Source organism: Schistocerca gregaria, chromosome X (genome assembly GCF_023897955.1).
Source record: "Schistocerca gregaria isolate iqSchGreg1 chromosome X, iqSchGreg1.2, whole genome shotgun sequence".
Taxonomy (NCBI): domain Eukaryota; kingdom Metazoa; phylum Arthropoda; class Insecta; order Orthoptera; family Acrididae; genus Schistocerca; species Schistocerca gregaria.
Genome location: NC_064931.1, coordinates 624,809,204 through 624,827,217, shown reverse-complemented (window position 1 = coordinate 624,827,217; position 18,014 = coordinate 624,809,204). Strand labels below are relative to the sequence as shown.

The following is an 18,014-nucleotide window of genomic DNA, read 5'->3' as shown; positions in this document are numbered from 1 at the left end:
CTATTATAAGATGCCTAAGAAACCTGCTTTCTCGGATCGCTAGACAACAATTCAAGCAAATGGTATTAATAGAGTTTATTACAGTAAGATAAATAACAATACTTAACTTTCCGTATTCACAAAGTTGTGTCTCAAGCAAATGGCGACATGCAAATAATCATGCAATCAATATACTAAAGTTTATACAATTTCAATGCAAGCAAAACAATGCAGTTCGTAAGTCACTGCTGTAGCGTTCGTAGGACGGCTCGACGTCAACTCGGGTGCGGCCAGGTCGAGAGCCGCTTGTATTCTCTTGGCCTAGATGCCGCTCCTGTTTCGGTGTCATCCTAGAGAGGGGTCTGTCAGCGTACTATTGGCTGACGTCGTCTCACAGCCCTCTCTGCTCTTCCGTCCTTGGTCGTCGTGCCGGCACTTGCCGATACGCCGGAACATTAATTATGCTTTTTTTTTTCTTTCTAAATACCAGATAACGTCAAAATAACTGTTCTTCTTATTCATGTTTGTTGTTAAAAAGAATTTTTGATGAAAGCCGTTTCATCAGTTTATGTTCTTATTTATGCAAATTGTAGGTTTTCCTTTGTCATGGGATTGTAAAATGCAAATCTTTTTCGCGTTTACATGTTGTGTCTCTTTTGTGGCGAACACCCATTGTAAGTTCTCATGGAATCTTGGCAAAGTTTCACTAAAAAAAGCAGACGGTTAAATGAAGATAAAGAAGGGGAAAACGCTTAAAATCCACCACTATAACGTGAGTGTGAGCGGCGATAATGGGGTAACTTTCGATGTTAGAAGACAACGCGGCTCTCCTCCCGCTTCCGACGACGATGGCAAAACTTTCATCCCGAGAATCCTAGACGCTGACGTCCTGCTCCGTTCCGTTATTTTGGTTGTTTGAGTGGATGCCGCCATTTTAAATGCCTTATCGACTAATTTGACGTTCCGCTCCGTGGCGCCCAGAGCGAATTAACCCTTAGGAAGTAGAGAACGGAAAACTTTTCTATAGTACAAGGTGTTCTGTTATTGCCAGTGGTATCGAACGTATCGGAAAAATCGATTTTTTCAGGCATAATCGGAAGCGTCAAGTTGACGACGATGACGGTACGGCACTCTGTGTAACGCAGTACCAATTTGTGCGCAAACACAAAGCTTAGAAGTAAGTTGAGGAGCCTTTGCCGTGGCGAAGGACGGGAAGGCATCTTCTAGGCGCTGCAGTCTGGAACCGCGAGGCCGCTACGGTCGCAGGTTCGAATCCTGCCTCGGACATGGATGTGTGTGATGTCCTTAGGTCAGTTAGGTTTAATTAGTTCTACGTTATAGGTGACTAATGACCTCAGAAGTTGAGTCACGTACCTGTCAAAACATGTAACATAACTGGCCGTATCTTTTCATTGCATTCACCTAGAATCTTACATATTTTGACAAGTACGTGGCATAGAGATAATGTTCTTCACAGACGGACAGTCGGATAACAACTAGCAGAAAAAGTAGTTTTTTGTATGATTAACTATAAACAAGAGTTTTCGGATTTTTTTTCCTTTACTTGTACTGTGAAACCAAGCTTCTTGCCTACTTTCAGGAAGTTCCTTGTAGGTTTTGATGAGTGAGTGTGCGGGTATCAGAATATGTGACGTAAATGGCATTATCTTTTGACAGCATTATTGTTAAATTTAAATTTTTTGCATCGCCAAGGGGTCATAGATCTTAGTATGTCACATAAGTTTCAATTTAATGAGTCTACCAGTTCCTGAGTAAAGACAAAAATCTCTTTTCCGTGTGATATAATTACAAATTAACAATTTTCGGCGTTTTTCCTGTACTTATACTGTGAACCAACAAGTATCCTACAGGTCTTGAGACTTAAGTTTGTTAGTATCAACATATGTGACGTAAATGGCCGTATCCTTTGATATCATAGACGAAATAACATACATTTTTTACATCGACAAGTGGCCATAGACCTTAGAATGTGAAATAAATTTCAACTTGATATCTCTACCCCGTTCCTGTAAAAAGGACTCTTAACAGTCAGATAGACAGACAGACAACAAAGTGATCCTACGTATCAGAGTTCCATTTATACTGACTGGAGGTACGGATCCTTAAAACCTATGGTTAGTGTCAAGGGCTGGTGACTCCCGATTTCTTTTCATTTCATTAGGTTTTTCTTTCATTTCAATTTTCGGTTTCTATTCGCAGGATACTAAAAAGAGGAACTGGAGGCTTCTCTGAACTCCACATAGCAGAAGGCAATAGCCGCACTTGTGGCTCGTAGGTTCCAACCTCGTGGCCGTCAATCTCCAAGGGGTATTACTTTCCTTCCACCGCTAAAAACCGTTTCTACACGTCAGCTATATTTCGTACGCAGAAATTTATTGCGCAAAACACGCCAAATGTAAACTGCCCAGTGGCTACATTTTCCACTGCAAACTTTCCAAAATATGCTTGGTGTTGTACGGTGCTTTGAAGCATCACAATAAGCAAAGCTGTGTGGGGGGGGGGGGGGGGGGGGGGGGCGTGAGTAGTGCATGGATAGCTCGGTTGGTAGAGCACTTGCCCGCAAAAGGCAAAGGTCACGAGTTGGAGTCCCGGTCCGGCACACAGTTTTAATTTGCCAGGAAGTTTCATCACAATAAGTGTCGGCAATAACGAAAAGAAAACAGGTGTTTTATCAGGCTGTGACGTGTTGCTATATGGTGCGGGTTATATATATATATATATATATATATATATATATATATATATATATATATTCCTCAAAGTCGAATCAGAAAGACACAGCTTTGGTTCATCAACATAAAACTTACTATTTTTAGGCAAATCAGATAACTCCATATTTCGCTCCCCTTGTATCGTACAATTCAAGTTGCACGAAGCGACCAGCATCTCTGTGGTTGTAAGTACCTAGAGGGAGAGGGAAGCTTGACCCACCCCGCGCTACCCGAAGGCCACATTAATTTGCTTCAATCCCTTGTGTGTGTGTGTGTGTTGCAGGCGGTGCTGGAGGCGTAGGGAGGGTGGCAGCAGCGCGGCGCCATGTTGGTGGCGCTCCTTGCGCTGCTGCCGTTGGCGAGCGCGCTGCCGGAAGTCATCCGCATCGGTAAGCTGCTACTCCACTCTCCTTTCATTCTAAGGCTTGGCTAGTGTATCACGGTAGACTGCCGGGCTTGTATCATGTTGTGGATAACAATGTGACAATGAAAACTGCTGACCAAAAATTACATCACTGATTAAAGGTGAATGAGCAAGCGGATGCCGTAGCGTGGTTTCAACAGTGATTGCAAATATAGAACTGAGTAGGCGTTACGACACCCAGCACCCTCCCCTTTTCCAAACTTACTTCCAGTGGCATGTTATAATCTGTACACGAGATAAGATGACTGTTGTGAGAATAACGGAAGATAAGAACGTTATAGTCACAGCTACTCCTTGTGATATATAATTTTTCAGTATCTTGGAGACAAGGTCGGCCGTCGAATGAGACATTGGAGAAAACGCAAGTGAGCTGCACTCCAGATACGATGCCAGGGAATGGAGACCGCCGACCAGGCAGCGTACGAGAGGCTCCATTACGGGCTTACAACTTCACTTCGTGTGGAACCCTTGCCTGTAGCTCATAAAAATGCTGACTAAACCCTAGTAAATGAAAACCAGTATAGCTTTATAGTTCATGACATCGATTTTTTGTTTCGTACGTAAATCTGATTTTCGGGTGGTAGCAGTTCAGAGTCTCAAAGAGATATGAAGTCATTCACATATCCTTTGAATATGATGAAAAATCAAATTTGCATACAATATAGAAAATCAGTGTCATGAATTTAGCTTAATCGACTTGAAATTGCGTTTGATAGACGAAAAAAATTAGCTTTGATAACTAGAGGAAACGTACTACGAAAAATAACTATATTCATGATTCTTCTTGTCACACTTTTAGGCGCAAACTGGTATTTTTTTATGCTTTGATTGACCTTATGTTTGAGGTCCCCCTAACACCTTCTCTAGTGCCACTGAACTTAATAATCTTAAGTATATTGCCATCAACAACGGGTATCAGGCAACCCTTGTACAAGAACTTTAAAAAGCGAAAACTAATAGGAACACTGATTCTTCTTTACCTACTAAAGATGACCTTACTATGAAGAAACATTTTACAATCTCTTTCATATCGGATGTCTACGTTGTTTAGACAATATTACCACTGATAATGTCACTAAGAATACGAAGTAAATATTCCAGATCTCATATCAACGACACCTGCAACATGAGTAACATGGGAGTATATATTCTCGGTGTATCGGAGCGTCTTAAATCACTTAATAAATGCGAGGTCTCCGCTCCAGATTGTACACCAATCAGGTTCCTTTCAGTGTATGCTGATGCAATAGATCCATACTTATCAATCATTCACAACCGCTATCTCGTCGAAAGATCTGTACCTAAAGACTGGAAAGATGCACAGGCCAAACCAATATCCAAGAAAGGAAACAGGAGTAATCCGCTAAATTTCGGTTACTCGATAAATCATATAAATCTAAAGGCTTTAAATTCAACTAAAAACTTAGGGACTACAATTGGAAGTAACTTTAGTTGGACCGATCACGTAGATAATTGTGGAGAAAGCAAACAAAAGACTATGATATATTGGAGAACACTTAGAAAATGCAGTCGGTCTAACAAAGAGACTACTTACATCAAGCTTGTCCTCAGTCTGCTGCAGTATTGCTGCGCGATTTGGGATCCGCGTCGGTTTGGACTGACGGAGGACACCGAAAAGCACCAAAGACGAGCAGCTAGTTCCCTGTTATCTCGACATAGGGGTGATAGTGGCACGGACGTGATACCTGAATAATCATTAAAACAAAGGCGTTTCTCTTTGTGGCAGATTCTTCTCGTGAAATTTCAGTCACTGACTTTTCCTCCGACTGCGAAAATATTTTGTTGGAGAAACGATCATCATGATAAAATAAGAGAAATCTGTGCTCGTACAGAAAGGTAAAAGCACGTTTTTCCCATGCGCCGTTTGAGAATGGAACAGTAGATAAATGGCTTGAAGGTGTTTCGATAAACCTTCTGCCAAGCACTTAATGGTAAATTTCAGAGTAATCGTGTAGATGAAAATGGAAGCTGTTTTTCATACATAATGGGAGAGTTACAATCGACAAATATTTCAAATGTTGGATATATAAAATTTAATACAACAGATGTCCTAGTTTTTACATAGGACAGACAGGGACGGCTTAGAAGACCCGTTTTCATGAGCACTTACTCAACAAATGCTCCTCAGTTTGGTCCTTCGGAACTTGACATGTAAATAAACAAATAAATAAATGAGCTAGAGGCAAGGGATCCACACGAAGTGAACTTGTAAACTGGTGCTGAAGCCTCTCCCACGCTCCCGGGTCAGCGGTCTCCACTCTCAGGCAGCGTACCCCGAGGGCAGTTCAGTTAATTGGGTTTTCTGCAAACTCGCTTCTGGGGGCCAGCCTCCTCTCCAAAATACTGAAAACTTCAACGAATCTCCATTGGCCCATGGCACCACCATTGTCTCATAACAAAATAGAACGTTTTACCTGACTTTGCATAGCTCGCTTTACGTCTAATGATATTTTTTACTTGTTTGTTTGTTTAACACTGGATCCAAAGTTTAAGTGTCTATATACATATTCATGTTAACCATTTTATGTCGTTTTATAAGGCTCCCACTGTTCCATACTTTTATTAAGGTCCTGTCAACAGTAACGCTCCTACTTTGTATATAGTCACGACAAATTCTCGCCATGTCCTCAATATGTTCGTTGACATTCGTCTCGTATATTATGCGTGATTTGCAATTTGACATTCTGCTGCTTGCTACTCATCTTATATATTTTGTTTCTTTTGTGATATGACACTACTGAGTGGTAATGAAGGTACATTGTTGTTCCATGCTTAGCTATTTTAAATTTGTTTAAACACACCTGTTACACTTCTCTGTCGTTCAATTTCTGTACATATGTTTTTAATATACTGTTTTTATCTATATTTTGCCGAGTCTTCGTAGAACACTATCGTCTGATCCTTATTTGATGTCGGCTTACCTATGATTAGCGCCTATTTCAAACTTCTGAAGATGAGAGATTATTAGTAAAGCCTGACATTATCAGGAATAGAAGAAACGATCTTTCTTTATCTTTTTACACTCATGTTCAAAAAACAGAACACCTTGAACGGCAAGAGACAGGACGTTCATACTCATAGGACATGTACATTAGTAAGTTCTGCAGAAATGATTAGCATTTGAATCACGTCGACCAGCTTGTTTAAGGTGAATATCGATATCGCGGGGCTACACCACATACCCGTAACACATGCCTGTGGCGTTCGTTGTCACTACAGACAGAAGGTAATGGATCAGTGTGACTTGAGCAGACGTACAGATGCCTCGCAGGCGTATGCGCGAACCCTACCGAAAAATCAGTGAGTCTGAAAGACAGCGCATTATTGGCATGCGAGAATGTGGTGCATCCCTCTGAGAAATTGCTGCTCGTGTGGGACGAAGTTTTTCGGCAGTGCAACGGGTGTGTGCAGAATGGTTCGCGGGAGGCCGTAGAACACGACGAGATGGGTCAGGTCGTACTACCCACACCATCTACATCTACATGACTACTCTGCAATTCACATTTAAGTGCTTGGCAGAGGGTTCATCGAACCACAATCATACTATCTCTCTACTATTCCACTCCCGAACAGCGAGCGGGAAAAACGAACACCTAAACCTTTCTGTTCGAGCTCTGATTTCTCTTATTTTATTTTGATGGTCATTCCTACCTATGTAGGTTGGGCCCAACAAAATATTTTCGCATTCGGAAGAGAAAGTTGGTGACTGAAATTTCGTAAAAAGGCCTCGCCGCGACGAAAAACGTCTATGCTGTAATGACTTCCATCCCAACTCGTGTATCATATCTGCCACACTCTCTCCCCTATAACGTGATAATACAAAATGAGTTGCCCTTTTTTGCACCCTTTCGATGTCCTCCGTCAATCCCACCTGGTAAGGATCCCACACCGCGCAGCAATATTCTAACAGAGGACGAACGAGTGTAGTGTAAGCTGTCTCTTTAGTGGACTTGTTGCATCTTCTAAGTGTCCTGCCAATGAAACGCAACCTTTGGCTCGCCTTCCCGACAATATTATCTATGTGGTCCTTCCAACTGAAGTTGTTAGTAATTTTAACACCCAGGTACTTAGTTGAATTGACAGCCTTGAGAATTGTACTATTTATCGAGTAATCGAATTCCAACGGATTTCTTTTGGAACTCATGTGGATCATCTCACACTTTTCGTTATTTAGCGTCAACTGCCACCTGACACACCATACAGCAATCTTTTCTAAATCGCTTTGCAGCTGATACTGGTCTTCGGATGACCTTACTAGACGGTAAATTACAGCATCATCTGCGAACAGTCTAAGAGAACTGCTCAGATTGTCACCCAGGTCATTTATATAGATCAGGAACAGTAGAGGTCCCAGGACGCTTCCCTGGGGAACACCTGATATCACTTCAGTTTTACTCGATGATTTGCCGTCTATTACTACGAACTGCGACCTTCCTGACAGGAAATCACGAATCCAGTCGCATAACTGAGACGATACCCCATAGCTCCGCAGCCTGATTGGAAGTCGCTTGTGAGGAACGGTGTCAAAAGCTTTCCGGAAATCTAGAAACACGGAATCAATTTGAGATCCCCTGTCGATAGCGGCCATTACTTCGTGCGAATTAAGAGCTAGCTGCGTTGCACAAGAGCGATGTTTTCTGAAGCCATGCTGATTACGTGTCAATAGATCGTTCCCTTCGAGGTGATTCATAATGTTTGAATACAGTATATGCTCCAAAACCCTACTGCTAACCGACGTCAATGATATAGGTCTGTAGTTAAATGGATTACTCCTACTACCCTTCTTGAACACTGGTGCGACCTGCGCAATTTTCCAATCTGTAGGTACAGATCTATCGGTGAGCGAGCGGTTGTATATGAGTGCTAAGTAGGGAGCTATAGTATCAGCGTAATCTGAAAGGAACCTAATTTGTATACAATCTGGACCTGAAGACTTGCCCGTGTCAAGCGATTTGAGTTGCTTCGCAACCCCTAAGGTATCTCCCCGAGAAGATCGACAGCTCATTGAAATGGCATTGCAGGATAGATCTGCGTCCTCCTTGGCTCTGGCGCAACAGTGGAACTCATCATACACTATCAGGGGTGACAGTCCGTCGCCGTTTATTACAGCATGGGTTACGTGGGTGTCGTCCACTATTCTGCTCACTTTTGGCGAATGTGTAGAGATATGCTAGATGGCAATGGTGTACGGAACGACGTCACTGGCAACTGAAATGGCATCAGATAGTGTTTTCGGAGGAGAAGATTTGTGTTTAACGTTGGCGACCGCTGTGGGCGAGCGGTTCTAGGCGTTTCAGTCTGGAACCGCGCTGCTGCTACGGTCGCAGGTTCGAATCCTACCTCGGGCACGGATGTGTGTGATGCCCTTAGGTTATTTAGGTTCAAGTAGTTCTACATCTAGGGGACTGATGACCTAAGATGCTAAGTCCTATAGTGCTTAGAGCCATTTGAACCATTTTTTTGTTTAACGTCCCTTCGTCAACGAGATCATTAGAGACGGAGCACAAGCTCGTATTAGGGAAGGATGGGGAAGGAAACTGGCCGTGCCCTATCAAAGGAACCATCACGGCATTTGGCTGAAGTGATTTAGGTAAATCACGGGAAACCTAAATCAGGATGGCCGGAACCGTTTCCTTCCCGAATGAGAGATCAGTGTGCTAACCACTGCGCCACCTTGCTTAATAGCTTTTTCAGACGAATCCAGGTTCTGTTTATTTGATAATGATGGGCGCATTTTGGTTCGCCGCGGACAGGGGGATCGGCATCACAATATACATAAATGACCTGGTGGATGACATCGGAAGTTCACTGAGGCTTTTTGTAGATGATGCTGTGGTGTATCGAGAGGTTGCAACAATGGAAAATTGTACTGAAATGCAGGAGGATCTGCAGCGAATTGACGCATGGTGCACGGAATGGCAATTGAATCTCAATGTAGACAAGTGTAATGTAATGCGAATACATAGAAAGATAGGTTCCTTATCATTTAGCTACAAAATAGCAGGTCAGCAACTGGAAGCAGTTAATTCCATAAATTATCTGGGAGTACGCATTAGGAGTGATTTAAAATGGAATGATCATATAAAGTTGATCGTCGGTAAAGCAGATACCAGACTGAGATTCATTGGAAGAATCCTAAGGAAATGCAATCCGACAACAAAGGAAGTAGCTTACAATACGCTTGTTCGCCCACTGCTTGAATACTGCTCAGCAGTGTGGGATCCGCACCAGATAGGGTTGATAGAAGAGATAGAGAAGATCCAACAGAGAGCAGCGCGCTTCGTTACAGGATCATTTAGTAATCGCGAAAGCGTTACGGAGATGATAGATAAACTCCAGTGGAAGACTGTGCAGGAGAGACGCTCAGTAGCTCGGTACGGGCTTTTGTTAAAGTTTCGAGAACATACCTTCACCGAAGAGTCAAGCAGTATATTGCTCCCTCCTACGTATATCTCGCGAAGAGACCATGAGGATAAAATCAGTGAGATTAGAGCCCACACAGAAGCATACCGACAATCCTTCTTTCCACGTACAATAGGGGACTGGAATAGAAGGGGGAACCGATAGAGGTACTCAGGGTACCCTCCGCCACACACCGACAGGTGGCTTGCGGCGTATGGCTGTAGATGTAGATGTAGATGCAGATCACAGTGACTGCATTCGCACAAGACATACAGCGCCAACCCAAGACCTTATGGTGTGGGGTGCTATCGGGTACAACCAGAAATCACAGGTGGTGCGTGTCCAGAGCGCTGTGACCAGTGTTACCTACGCGAATGACATCCTGCTACTCGTAGCCATACCCTTTCTGCACAACACCCCAGACTTCATTTTTCAGCAGGGCAATGCACGACCACATGTTGCTGCACCAATAAGTGCCTTCTTGGTTTCACAGAATGTCAGTCTTTTCCCCCGTCCCGCCAGATTACCAGACATGTCGCCAGTCGAAAACGAGTGGGAAATGGTGAAACGACAAGTGGAGCACTGTGACCCAATGCCAACCACCACAGATGAACTTTGGAACCAGGTGAATGCACCATGGATGGCTACACCATATCACACTATTCGCTCCTGATACACTTCGATACTATCACGCAAGGAACAAGTTATCAGGGCCCATGACGGACCCTGTGCCTACTAGACAACAGGGCACATGCTGAACCGAGGTGACTGAAATGCTAATCGTTTCTGCAGAACATACTAATGTACATGTCCTGTGAATATGTACGGAACATGGATGTAGTTCTTTCATGGCTGCAAGAGTGCGTGCAGAGGTCAGTTAAGTTTTGACACTGAATGGGGATCGTGAAGCCTGTCCGGGTGGACGTGAAGCATTTTATTTCATTGTCGATACGTTTCGTGCTTTAGCGATGGCCATTTTGTATTTTATAATTGACTACGATTTTGTCAATCATTGTATGTTCTTCCCCCTATTTTGTTAATGCTTTTTAACTTCAGGTTCCATTTGCTACTGTTATCTGGTTCGTTTCTTAATGGTGTAAAATCGCTCTCAATTTTTGTGCCGTTGCATTAAAGCTTTTTTCGCTGCCTTTCATACAATTGCAAGTTAATTATTGATGTGTTTTTTGCTGATATGACCAATTTCTTCAACCTGCATATTGTACGAGTATGGTATCTTTAAAATAATAGGTATAACACTGGAATTTGTGTATTCATTTTCAAATAACAGTTATGTGGGATATTTGTTCAGTACGCCAAGTGTTGGCATTTAAACAATGTACAACAGGTTTTTAGCTTTTTAATACTGCCTCTTTCAGTCATTTGAAGTTAAGATTATCTGGTATGCTGAAAAATTTTGCTAAGGTTTTTGTTTCTTTTGTCCATTCTTACATGTGTACAGCCTGGATCAATTTCGTTGATGCTGTTACCATCAACTTTCTTATTCATGTTGTTTTCTACACAAATGCAAGGTACTGCATGATGGTTTTTACTGCAACACCCAGTTTATACTCAGCCAACATTGAATAGGTGCAAGGTAGGCTATATTAAAAGCATAAAAAAGTTTGTCGGTGTAACACTGTAAATTCGACTGCGGTACACATTCATTTTGTATACACTGAGGTGACGAAAGTCATGGGATAGCGACATGCACATACGAGTATACAGAAGACGGTATTATCGTGTACACAAGTTATAAAAGGGCAGTGCATCGGCGGATCTGTCATTTGTACTCAAGTGATTCATGTGAAAAGGTTTCCGATGTTGTTATGACAGCACGTCAGGAATTTACAGATTGTGAAGGTGAAATGGTAGATGGAGCTAGACACTTGGGACATTCCGTTTCGGAAATCGTTAGGGAATTTAATATTCTGAGATCCACAGTGTCTAGAGTGTGCCGAGAATACCAATTTTCTGTCACTACCTCTCACCGCGGACAACGCAGCGGAGCGGCCGACGGCCTTAACTTAACGACCGAGAGCAACGGCGTTTGCGTAGAGTTGTCAGTGCTAACAGACGAGCAGCTCTGCGTGAAATCAATGTTGGACGTACGACGAACGTATCCATTAGGACATTGCGGCGAAATTTGGCGTTAATGAGCTATGGCAGTACACAACCGACGCATGTGCCTTTGAGAACAAGGCAACATCGCCTTCAGCTCCTCCCCTAGGCTCTTGGTCATATCGGTTGGACCATAGACAACTGGAAAACCTTGGTCTTGTCAGATTAGCCCCGATTTCAGTTGCTAAGAGCTGATGGTAGGGTTCGAGTGCGCCGCAGACTCCACGAAGCTATGCACCCAAGTTGTCAACAAGGCCCTGGGCAAGCTAGTCGTGATGTCTCCTTAATGGTGTTGTCTGTATTTAAATGAAACGGACTGGGTCCTCTAGTCCAAATGGACCGATCATTGACTGTAAATTGTTACGTTCGGCTACTGGGAGACCATATGCAGCCATTCATGGACTCATGTTCCCATCTGACGATGGAATTTCTATGTATGGTAACGTGCCACGTCAACGGGCCATAATTGTTCGCGATTGGTCTGAAGAACATTCTGGGAATTCGAGAGAATGATTTGGGCACCCAAATCGCCCGACATAAATCCTAACAAACGTTTATGGGACATAATCGCGAGGTCAGTTCGTGTACAAAACCCTGCACCGGCAACACTTTCGCAGTTAGGGATGTGTCTATAGACAGCATGGCTCAATATTTCTACAGGGGACTTCCAACGACTTGTTGAGCCAGTGCCACGTCGAGTTGCTGCACTACACCGTGCAAAAGGAGGTCCGGCACGATATTAGGAGGTATCCTACGACTTTATTCATGTCAGTGTATATGATGGCTTTGTACCTACAATGTCATAAAATGCAATTTTTTACGAAAGCATTAGGTTTCACCTTTGTACTGTGTGCTGTCCTCAATACTGTATAGAAAAGAGGTTCTTCTAAGTCAGTTTTCTGTATTTGACTTTTTTATAGTTCTGAAAGTAGTTGTTTCTTCAAACCGACAGCTCGTCATCATATTTTAATCACCTTATTTAAATGTGATCTGGGCATTAAAAATTTTATAATTAAACTGTCGAAACCAGTAAAGTGGAAAGCAGTGCCCTGGTCAGATGAACCCCGATTTCAGTTGGTAAGAGCTGATGATGATTTTTGTGCAGCTGAATTTCATCTTTGTTCAAATAGTGTATCACATTCTTATTCTTCATTCACCCCTCTCCTTCCATTATGGTAACTTATTTGTACATAAAACCATTCATCTTTGCCGTTAAGGTAATTTACTGAACACTTTCCTATAGAGTGTTGCCACAGTCTTAAACTGAATGTTAATGACGTGCCTTATGGACAGACCAGGTCGATATAAGGAGATTATAGTAAAATTTAGCAGTATTTGAAGCTTTCTCTCAGAATTTAAATCATAAACCAAAGGAAATCACTTACTGGTCTCTTAAGTGACAAGGACTTTCTAACTTTTGCTTCTCTGAGCTTGTGATTTCTCCAATGCCACTATGGCTAACAGCTCTTCTTGTTTGCTAATTTCTTAGTCTGCTTGCCTGTTATCGGTTTAGTGACCTATCAGTCAGCACTGTACAACTTCGACGGAATTCGCTAGTTGCTTCGATAAAATAAAGGCCCACAAGCTTAACTTTACCCCATGGAGCGACACAATCATCCTTTTAGTATCGATTAACTGATTGGGATGTACTACATTAAGATGAGCACTGTCCGTCATTGGACTGATAACTAATCCACAGCGACGGCTTTCATTGAGTATTATGTATTTGAGAAGATCGCGGGATTAATCATGTCAATACATAATAACATGCCCCTTACACATATTATTCACTACGTGTAATTCTTACACATAGATCGCTGCATTGCGAAAGTTTTAAATCATTCCTGTAATTCTTGTTACGATAAACCAATATTCGCTCACTACGGAAAACCCTCTACATTCTAAAATGACTGTGCGTGTCTGACACAACTTCCTAACCATCAAATATCACTAGAAATTCGTCAAATATTCTTAGTCTGTGCACTCATCCTCTCTCGCTGACATCTATCATAAGCACATAAAATAATAAATTTTTGGGCATTACATGCTTCCTGATCGAGCAGATTATCGTTGACCATTTTCTGATTTCATTTCCACTACAAGATTTTAATCTCCAGTCAACAAACTTCCACTGGTCCAAATTTACACGTTTCTAAGTACAGCTTCCAGTAATGGCGTGTTATTGCTGGATGGGGCTTACCATAGTGAATATGATTCTTTGATAATTTAGCTCAAGCCAAGAAACAACGTGGGCTCCTTCATAAAAGTCATGGACACTTCCTTTCTTCATTCATATTACACTGATTCATGGCACCGTTTCCCATTATTTCAAAAGCCATTTAACTGTAAAAATACAATAGTAGAATGCAAATCAATATTCTTTTGGTGTATCTAAAAATATGAGTAAATAGTTCACTTCATATTTAACTGACAGGGAACAAAGAGCCATGTTAGGCAGCTCATGCAGCTCTCATAATGCATCTTCTTTCAAGTGGGGACAAGTTACTACTGTCGCTCCTCATAGCACCATTTTGGGACCACTCTTGTTCTCGTATTTATATATAAATGATATACATGAAATGTATTCGTAGTTGCGATAACGAATAAACCTCAGCTGAGAAGGGAATGACAACAGTGAAAAGTTTTGTTGGACCGGAACTCGAAACTGGATTTCGCGCTTTCCGCGAGCGGTCGCCTTAACCACTTTGGCCATCCATACGCGAATCACGGCCAGACCCAAACTTCCATATATCGTTGCTCCTACTTCACAACCTGTAGTCGTACACACATTATGTAATTCCTGTACAGGGGAGGACATTTTACTTGGAAGTCGCTGCCTGGTATCGGTGGATAAATACGATACTGCAGTGTATGTGTTGTTAAAAGAACGATACGTTCGTTCGGACATGCATGAGCAAGTTGTGACGCAGGGACGACGACGTATTGAAATTCGGGTCCGGCTGTGAGTCAAGCACGGATAGCCAAAGCACTTATGGCGACCACTCGCGAAAAGTGGGAAATCCAGGTTGAGTCCCGGTTCGACACAATTTTTCATTGTCGTCATTCCCTTATACAGCTGATAGTTATTCGTATTCTCAACTACGAATACACTATACGTATTTCCTAACGGCTGAACTCGCTGCAGTGCCTGCTCTTTCATACATGCGTGCATCTCCGAAGGAACAATGCACCGCTCTTTTAAACACAGGCAATGCAATATCGTATATATAAATGACTCTCCATCTTACATTTACAAAACACAAATAGTCCCCTTTGCTGATGTTTGCAACATAATGAAGCCCAACAGAACTGCAACAGCAGGAAAAGCAATGAATGAGTTTTTCGGTGTGATGCCGATTTCTGGCGCCACTCTCTAGGTGAGCGTTGGAGTGATAGACTGGTCGTCGAGAGAAATATTTTATTAAGCTACAATTACACATCTCTTCCTCGACAATGTGAAGGAGTCACATATCATTCTGGTGCGGCAAGCCGGCGACGTTCCGCAGGCGACTGGCTTCCGCTCCAGCGATGAGGTGCACGTGTCAGTGTCCTTTGTTGCTGAGGTGAGACCGAGCAGCCATCGGTGAGCTGTTATTTTTTTATTTATTTTTCACTTACACGTCAAGTTTCGTAGGAGCAAATTGAGGAGCAAATCTCCAAGATCATGGAACGTGTCAGTACATGAACTTACAACATAAAAGTAATAACAGATAAAAATAAATGTTCATGAACCTGAAAAAAAGTCAGTCCATAAGTTTAAGTAAACGCTATCAGCAATACAATAAGAATCAGCTTAATTTTTCAAGGAACTCCTCGACAGAATAGAAGGAGTGACCCATGAGGAAACTCTTCAGTTTCGATTTGAAAGCGCGTGGATTACTGCTAAGATTTTTGAATTAGAGTGGCAGCTTACTGAAAATGGATGCAGCAGTGTACTGCACACCTTTTTGCACAAGAGTTAAGGAAGTCGGATCCAAATGGAGGTTTGATTTCTGCCGAGTATTAACCGAGTGAAAGCTGCTTATTCTTGGAAATAAACTAATATTGGTAACAAAAAACGACAATAAGGAATATACATATTGAGAGGCCAATGTCAAAATACCCAGACTCGTGAACAGAGGTCGACAAGAGGTTCGTGAACTCACACCACTTATTGCCCGAACCGCCCGTTCCTGAGCCAAAAATATCCTTCTAAAATGGGAAGAGTTATCCCAAAACATAATACCATACGACATACGTGAATGAAAATAAGCAAAGTAGACTAATTTACGTGTCGAAGTATCACTCACTTTTGATACCGTTCGAATAGTGAAAATGGCAGTATTAAGTCTTTGAACAAGATCCTGAACGTGTGCTTTCCACGACAGCTTACTATCTATCTGAACACCTAGGAATATGAACGGTTCAGTTTCACTAATCATATGCCTGTTCTGTGAGATTAAAACATCAGGTTTTGTTGAATTGTGTGTTAGAAACTGTAAAAACTGAGTCTTACTGTGATTTAACGTTAGTTTATTTTCTGTAAGCCATGAACTGAGGTCATGTACTGCACTACTTGAAACCAAGTCAATGTTGCACACAACATCCTTTACTACCAAGCTAGTGTCATCAGCAAACATAAATATTTTAGAGTTACCCATAATACTAGAGGGCATAACATTTATATAAATAAGGAACAGGAGCGACCCCAACGCTGATCCCTGGGGCACCCCTCACTTGGTACCCCACTCAGATCCCACATCACAGCCGTTATCAACATTGTGAATAATGACCTTTTGCTGCCTGTTGCTAAAGTATGAGGTGAACCAATTGTGAGCTATTCCCCTTATTCCTTAGTGGCCTAAGACCCTGACGTCAGCAGAGCATTTCTTCTTTTGGCTGCGACTGCATTTTGTTGTTGAACGCCCGCTCCCAGGAGATTATGGCCCAACTCACACCCACCACAGAGATGAGGGAAGACTGCCGTGCTCGGGACAAGACCCACTGTCCTCTGGCAGAAGTCTGGCGGCGCAAGGTACGGACAGTAGATTGATGGCGCTGTTGAATGAAGTCTGACAGGGGAGACTTAGGCAGAAAGCACCTAGTTCAATCTGGTCTCGAAATTGTGGCTGCAGCTGATGGTACCACATCGTCTAACATGGCCGTGGCGTCTTGGTGGAGAGTCAGGACTCAGAATGATCCGTCTCAAAACTCAAAGCTATTAATACGATGCTGGGGTGCATTAGTTCACCTATTACCCAGCCCCAATTCACATAGCTCATAACATGGATTTTCTTCCCTGATGGGGTGACATCACCCCTCCCACTCCATCCATTACCGCTGAGCAATGCACTTCTTGCTGAGCACAGCTACCCTGTCTCGCAATCATTTTATGCACATATTGCTATAACTTATATGTCACCACACTACGCTTACTGGCCCACTGTAGCTAACGTAATGCTTCTTGGCAGTTTTCTTAGAAATTCCTAGAAGTTTCACTTCAAACTAGGTAGCGACAGTGAAAAACATTCAGAAGCTGAATTAACTGCTACTCGGTAAATAATCAATTTCTTAACTTACACACATTGCTCTGTTCTGTACGAGGTAAGATTTTTCATAATCAATTACAGATAACAGCAGGGGAACAGGAAATAAATCAAATGGATTGCTGAAAATTCCTGTAGCTTACTTTGCGTACTTCCTTTCACTGATGTTATAAGGAATAATTTTCGTGGGTAGTTCTACTCATAGACAAAAGGAATTCATGATATCCAAGATCCTGTACGGATAATATCTGGTGTCCACTCTTGAACTTCATGCACCCAAGTGTTTAAAAAAAAAGGTGCATATTGGCAACAGCTTCAACAATACATTTACTGTATTACGAAATTTATAATGAACAATGAAGTATTATTTGAAAATAATATTATCATTCATAAATGTAACACTAAGAACAAAACGGCCTCCACTATAATGAACTTAACCTTACTGTTCCACATAAAGAAGGAAGTTATGCAGCTACAAAAGCATTCGTCCACTTTCCTTGTGAACTGAAGCTATGCTCTAAAAACAAAGTGAAATCGTCTCTCCATAACAACTCAACTCCTTATACTCCCTAGATGAATTTTTGAACTGATAGACAGAAAATCATGAAAGAAGACAGAATCATGAGGCAGTCACATAACGAAGTCCGCAGATGGCCGAAATCGTTGATAGAAGAAGAAGGTTGTATGCGGTTAGGTTATATTTTTGAAATTCTGCAGTAAAGTAAGATTTAAAAGATCCATTCGTGTAAGTGGTCAGCTTCTAGTAATACTGTCACAAGGATAATGTGAGTTATTGGTAAAACTATTGACACT

General features: G+C 42.1%; 1 protein-coding gene across 5 annotated transcripts in view; it reads left to right on the top strand.

Moving 5' to 3' along the window:
• Positions 1-18,014, top strand: part of LOC126297822 (glutamate receptor ionotropic, kainate 2) — a 402,447-nt gene that overhangs the window by 219,170 nt on the left and 165,263 nt on the right. For all 5 annotated transcript variants that reach the window (XM_049989054.1, XM_049989056.1, XM_049989055.1 and 2 more), the window contains one exon: positions 2,995-3,100. In XM_049989054.1, coding sequence (XP_049845011.1) covers positions 3,037-3,100 — 64 coding nt within the window. In that variant the 5' untranslated portion in view covers positions 2,995-3,036. The remainder of the gene's footprint in view (positions 1-2,994; positions 3,101-18,014) is intronic.